The sequence below is a fragment of the Colobus angolensis genome, unplaced genomic scaffold (genome assembly GCF_000951035.1).
Source record: "Colobus angolensis palliatus isolate OR3802 unplaced genomic scaffold, Cang.pa_1.0 Scaffold13, whole genome shotgun sequence".
NCBI classification, from domain to species: Eukaryota; Metazoa; Chordata; class Mammalia; order Primates; family Cercopithecidae; genus Colobus; species Colobus angolensis.
The window spans coordinates 9353782-9360562 of record NW_012114252.1 but is presented as its reverse complement, the minus strand read 5'-3'; the positions used below and the strand labels follow the sequence as shown (position 1 = coordinate 9360562).

The window sequence follows — 6781 nt, the reverse complement described above, 5'->3', positions numbered from 1 at the left end:
AGAAAAGAGGGCCAGTGCAGTGGCTCGCACTTATAATCCCAGCACTTTGGGAGGCTGAGCTGGGAGCATCACTTGAGCCTAGGAGTTCAAGATCAGCCTGGGCAACATGGTAAAACCCTGTTTCTACAAAAAAAAAAAAAAAAAAGAAAAAGAAAACAAAAATTAGCCTGGCGTGTTGGCACACACCTGTAGTCTCAGCTACATGGGAGGCTGAGGTGGGAGGATGACTTAAGACCAGGAGGCAGAGATTGCAGTGAAATCTGCAATCTAGGCAGATTATGCCATGGCACTCCAGCCTGCACAACACAGCAAGACCCTCTCTCAAAAAAAATAAGAAAAGAGGTTTATTTTGGCTCACAGTTTTGCAGTCTGGACAAGAAGCATGATGCCAACATTGACTTCTGGTGAGACCTCAGGAAGTTTCCAATCATGGTGGAGGGCAAGCAGGGAGCCAGCATGTCACATGGTGAGAGAGGGAGCAAAAGAGATGGGGAGTGAGGTGCCACACTCTTGTAAACAACCAGATCTCTCATGAACTCAGAGCGAGAACTCCCTCATTATGGCAAGGAGGGCACCAAGCCATTCATGAGGGATTCGCCCCCATGACCCAAACACCTCCCACTAGGCCCCACCTCCAACAATGAGTATCAAGTTTCAGCATGAGATTCAGAGGGGACACACATCCAGACCATGTAATTTCTCATGCACATTCATACACACAAGCACAGATGTGTGAGAACAGTTAAACCATAAGTAGTTTCTTCTAAGAGATTTATGTGAACTCAAGCTATGACTTATAGTTTAGATAAACTAGGTGAAATAATCATAAACAATGAACATAATTAATCTGGAAAATGACTGCTCTCCCCCTTCTACTAAAGGGTTTCGTAGAACTCGTGTCCGTATTTTGGGTAGATTTAGTTAGTAGCTATCTGATACAGGACGAAAGGCAAAGGGAGAGATCTATAGACTTTCCTTTAATAATGGAGTCAGTCTGACAATTCGCAACCTAGCTTCAGCTTCCTGAAATGTGTATTTCATCTTCAGAGTGATGTTCAGCTGTTTTTATGTACCCTTCCAGAGTAGAGTTCATGTTTGCTCCTCTCTGTTTTCCAGAAGAGCTCTCAATTTTGTCATTTAGCTTGCTGGTGATTTACCAGTTTGGTTTGATGCTTTCTCCATTTTAATTTTAGCTTATATTAAATTTATATTTGTTTTCAGAGGTGGAGAAATATTAGGAGAATATCTTAGGAAATACTGTGTTAAATAAGTTATTCATTCAGAGATAGCAGAATAAGTAGGTTATGTATTAATTTGTTTATTTTAAATACATTGGGTTTTAATGGAATATATAGGCATTAATGACCAGGAAAGGAATATATGAACTCATATAGTAAATAACATTTTAATAAGCCATGTATGTTTATTATTTAATTACATGTTTGTTATGCACAAACTGCTCTTATACAATTCTGTTAGCTAGTATAACGTTTTTAACTTTGTCGCTAACAAAGTTATATTTGTAATGTAACATATGCTGTGCTCTAGTCTAAAAATTGGTACTTAAACTGTTCACTAATTTAATTATGTAGGATGCAATATGTTCCAAAATCCAGTGCACTTAATTGTATTTAAATTTGGTTTTCATTTAAGATTCTCATGTGCTAAGAAGTAGAGCAGCCTTGTAGAATTAATCCTTTCTCATTTGAAGCCAAGTCTAATCATCTCTTGACACCCAGGGTGGGCTGAATGCAGAGGATGGGTCTTAGTTTTGTTTTTTTTTTTTTTTTTAATTCAAAGAGCATTGCATCTTTCCTACCTCAAGTAGTTTCTGTCCTCATTTCAGACCTCCAGCTTGACTACTCATTAACAGATGAGTTCTGCAGAAACCACTTCTTGGTGGGACTGTTACTGAGGGAGGTGGGGACAGCCCTCCAGGAGTTCCGGGAGGTCCGTCTGATCGCCATCAGTGTGCTCAAGAACCTGCTGATAAAGCATTCTTTTGATGACAGATATGCTTCAAGGGTGAGTGGTCCTCAATGGAAGGAATGTGTATTGATAATGTCCTTTATTTTAAGTGGTGTAAAGAAAGTAATCAATTAGAAAATTCATGGTAACAGCACTAAGACTTTGCTCTGTTTTGGGACTAAAATCAAATATCTGTCTTTATAGGAAGGATCCAAATAAAGGAGATGGTCAGTGACAACTTAGTTCAGTTCTCAGAATCCTGGGTCAAACTTACCAAGTGTGTCTTTTCAGAGTCATCAGGCAAGGATAGCCACCCTCTACCTGCCTCTGTTTGGTCTGCTGATTGAAAACGTCCAGCGGATCAATGTGAGGGATGTGTCACCCTTCCCCGTGAATGCGGGCATGGTACGTAAGTGTGGTCACGTCAACTCAGCCTGTATTGGGTCCCAGGACAAAGCGCCATAAGCTGGGTGGCCTAGAGCAGCAGCAGTTTATGCTCTCCCAGTCAGGAGGCCAGAAGTCCAAAATCAAGGTGTCGGTGGGGTCGGTTCCTACCGGAGGCTCCTGGGGTGGAGTCTGGGCCATGCTTCTCTCATAGCTGCTGATGCTGCAGGCAATCCTGGGTGCTCTCTGGCTTGTGGTGGCATCGTACCAGTCTCTGCTTCTACCCTCACTTGGTGTCCCTTCTCCATGGTGTTTATCTGTGCCTCTGTGTCCTTCTCCTCTTCTTTCTTTTCCAAGATAGAGTCTTGCCCTGTTGCCCAGACCGGAGTGCCGTGGCACAATCTCGGCTCACTGCAACCTCTACCTCCTGAGTTTAAGCAATTCTCCTACCTGAGTTTCCCAAGTAGCTGGGACCACAGGCACCCAGCACCACATCCAGCTAATTTTTTTGTATTTTTAGTAGAGAGAGGGTTTCACCATGTTGGCCAGACTGGTCCTGAACTCCTGACCTCTCAATCCGCCCACCTTGGCCTCCCAAAGTGCCGAGATTACAGGCGTGAGCCGCTGCACCCGGCCCCGTCTCCTCTTCTTATAAGGACACTAGTGACTGGGTTTAGGGTCCACCCAGTGTGATGACCTCATCTTAACTTATATCTTAGCTATATAATGGAAAGGTCCTATTTCCAAATAAGGGTACATTCTGAAGTCCAGGTAGACATGAATTTGTTGGGGGACACTATTCAACCCAGTACACACCCCCTTTTATTTTGCCAGTGCAACTCCTAGTAAGTTGCATTCCTGGCTAAGATGGGGTCAATCACTAAACCTTCAATTTTTGTTAAAAAATAAGTATGAAAACCATGTTCTCCTGATGAAATTGAGTCAACAGAGAGATGACCCCAGAAATTATCTCAAAAGTTTTTGGTTAGAGATGATTTTACTTTTTTTTACTCAGTCTTTGGTACCTTTGATATGATTGTTTTTTAAAAAGGATTCCTGGAATCATCTTGCAATTCAGCTTTTTCAAAACATTATCACTGTCAAATTTCTTGTCACATTTCAGTTGCAAAAGACTTTTTAAATGTTAACCTATAATAATTTTTAATTAATAAAGTTTATGAGAGTTTTACAATCTAAAACCAGCACTCCTTCTCTTTCTGATTCTGTCTTGGCCTCAGAGGGCTTATCTGCTATGAATTTCAGCACATGTTATTTTAGCATTTCCTCTTTCCCTGGTACTCTGGTCTCATGAACTGGCTTGGTTGTTCATCTTCCCACCTTGTCATTATGGGTGTACACTTGCGGAGTCTCATATATGTTTCTGTCCCTCCCTCCCACCCCAACAGTGATGCAGTGTCCCATTTTTACACTACCTCTTCACCTCCAATTATGTTCCTAAATAGCATTACACTGAGATGAGCTGTATGTATAGGTTTTGTGCGTGTGTGGCTGCTCTAAAGGGCATAAACTCTCTCTATCCTAAGCGCACCTCGCTTATCTCACCCTATACAACATTGCATTTCACACATGTATTCTCTAACCCTGTCTGTTTTTCAAACCAGAGTAATTCAGAGTAGAATGTGACGTCTCTGAACTGTTTCAGTCCTAACAAAAATGAACACTTTCACCAAAGTAAAATCCCGTTTTTTGACCTAACTTCAAAATTAGTATGATTTCTCCACTGAAGTTCACATGATGCTACGAACATCTAGAGACTGTCATTGCTGCTGTCGTCGTAATTCCCCGCATTACAGATAAGAACCAACATTCCAGTTAGAAAGAGCAGGGGAGGTTTTCTCTGAAGGAATGAAAAAAGAATAATCTAAGGAAATGTTGGGCATCAGAGCTCTGGAAAGGGAAAGATGTTAGAAATGCTGGGGAAAGAGAAACAAGACTTTATGGAATGTGATTTCTCTCCCCCACCCCCACCCAGCATCCATATCCCATGCCCCCTGTTCCCACTCTGACCCATCCCACCCTCCTCCCTCGCCCACACCTCAAGGCTGCTTCTCCCATGCAGGCAGGCACGTTGAATGCATCAGGCTGTCTTGGTGCTGCACTTGGCCCTGGCACTTCCAAGAACAGGGGAGGAACCCTCTCCAGACATCTTTGATTGTTTCTGCTTTCCTCCCCTTGACAGTCTGTGAAGGACGAATCCCTGGCTCTGCCAGCTGTGAATCCGCTGGTGACACCACAGAAGGGAAGCACCCTGGACAACAGCCTGCACAAGGACCTGCTGGGCGCCATCTCCGGCATTGGTAATGCTCCATGCTCCTGTGGGCTTCTCTCCGCCATCACTCTGAAAGTGTCTTGGAGCCCATAGTTGGTGAACGTGTCACACTTGTGTGGTAGGACCTTGAAGTCTGAGTTTCTGCCCTGAGTATTCTTTTCCTGTTTGTGATAATCAACAACTGAAACCTCTCAGCCACGCCCTGAAATAAAGGTCCTGGATGCCTGTGACTCCTCAGGATCATACAGTTAATCACAGGCTTGCACTGTTTGCTTTTTGTTCAACATTTGTTGAGTTTTCATTTTAAATCTTAATTGGACTGTGTATACTGTTAAGGAATATTTTTGCAGGTGGTAGGGGGAGGGGAACACTGATTTATAGTGTTAGCGATTTTGATGAAATATGACATAGTAATTCCTAAAGAACATAGCAGTTTATGGCTGGAATTCAATCCTAAAATCAGTTTTCAAAAATCTGTCCCACAAGACTTTTTCTGTGTGAAATAACAGAAGAGCAGCCCCCTCTGAGAGAAAAACACTTGACACAAATCAAAATTCGAATACTTTCTCCATAAGAAAATACCCGGTATAATGTACTTATTAATATTCTGACTAATTGAACTTCTGTGCTAGCTTTTCCTCAGAGATAGCAGTTTACATATATGTGTGTGTGTGTGTGTGTATATGTATATACACACACATATCTTCCAAGAATTGTCACAGGTGCTCACAGACTTCTTCAGTCTTTATTTCTCCCTCTCTTTATCACGTTGTGAATAAAGAAAGCAACCTACTATGGCTAGTGGCTAGACTACCCAATAATGGGACTAATTAATGGGATAAAATAAATGGCAGCCTTCATCCGATTAACTCACAGGACTTGCCCGCTCTGAGATTACGTCCTTACCTTTGCCGGTGGTGGCGGTGTTAATATGCTATTTCAGGTAGGGGATGAAACTGAGTAGGATTTAACATGAGAAAACCCACACCAATGCCCAAATTTATCCTACAATAATAATACCAGTCCTTAATCTGGTTGATACTTATGTGTCTTTTTCACAATTATGCTCTCCTTAGTTGACACTGTAAAGATTAAAAGAGTTAATTCACGCAAAATGCTTGGAACAGAGCCTGGCACATGGTAAACGCTCAGCAAATGTTAGCTGCTGTCACGAGTTTCCCTTTGCCTTTCTTCTGGGCCTTCGCTCTGTCTCTGCCCTGCTCTGCCGCGTTCCCAGCCACTGCTCCAGAAGCAGGGAGGGGACCTTCCTCAGAGGGTGTGGTCTGCAGTGGTTCACAGTTTGAATACTTCTGTTTGACTTTTTTGACTCTTCTCCAATTCAGAATTCACCTTGTTAGGACTGGGGACTTCTTTAGAACTTGGAAATAGGCCATTGCGGATCTTTAGCATCATGGCCTCCAATTGCTCCAGGTTGATGGTGCAGCTATGGAAAGCACTTGAGACTGACTTAATACTTTTTCACTCTTAAATTTTAAAATCCAAATCCACGTTTCATAGGAATTCACCACGACAGGATTATTATCCTCAGGCTATCTATATTGCCTCCTTTCTTGAAGACTTAAATCCCTGTTCTCTTTTAGGAATACCTTCCAGGGAAGCCTCATCTTTGAACTGGGTTTACTAGTTTTTTTCTGGCAGCTTTAGCAACTCTGTTCATCAGGGAGTTTCTAGCTAATTTTAGTCCTGGTGCTTCTCCTTCAAGAGCAAACTCTCCTTACATCTCTGTTAGAAGAATCCTGTTTCCACACATACTGAGAATGTGCCATCACAGTTTTTTTAATGTCTTTGGAGGATGATGCCTGAGAGTTTTAAAAGTGATTCACTGCCTGGATAAAAACGACTCTGAGATTACATTCATTTTAAAAGGCAAGCGTTCTGAGGCTCAGGGCTTCTTTTTCCACCTACTCAGTGGTACCAAGGGAGGAGGGATGAATTTATCTTCTTTTCATTTTACTCAAGTGTCATTTAAGGACTTTAAAAGCTATGCTCGGGGCCAGGGTATTAAATACAAACGCATACACAAAGACATACAAAATAGGAACAAACTAAGCATATTGATTTTGATATATTGCATTTCCATCTGTTTGCCTTAAATTAGGACTCTACTTCTGGAATCAA

The 6781-nt window shown here is 42.1% G+C and overlaps 1 protein-coding gene across 3 annotated transcripts in view; it reads left to right on the top strand.

Annotated features, from left to right (window-relative positions):
- The window catches only part of DOCK9 (dedicator of cytokinesis 9), a 195795-nt gene that overhangs the window by 115955 nt on the left and 73059 nt on the right, over positions 1 to 6781 (top strand). For all 3 annotated transcript variants that reach the window (XM_011933819.1, XM_011933818.1, XM_011933817.1), the window contains 3 exons: positions 1847 to 2025; positions 2260 to 2373; positions 4553 to 4670. In XM_011933819.1, coding sequence (XP_011789209.1) covers positions 1847 to 2025; positions 2260 to 2373; positions 4553 to 4670 — 411 coding nt within the window. The remainder of the gene's footprint in view (positions 1 to 1846; positions 2026 to 2259; positions 2374 to 4552; positions 4671 to 6781) is intronic.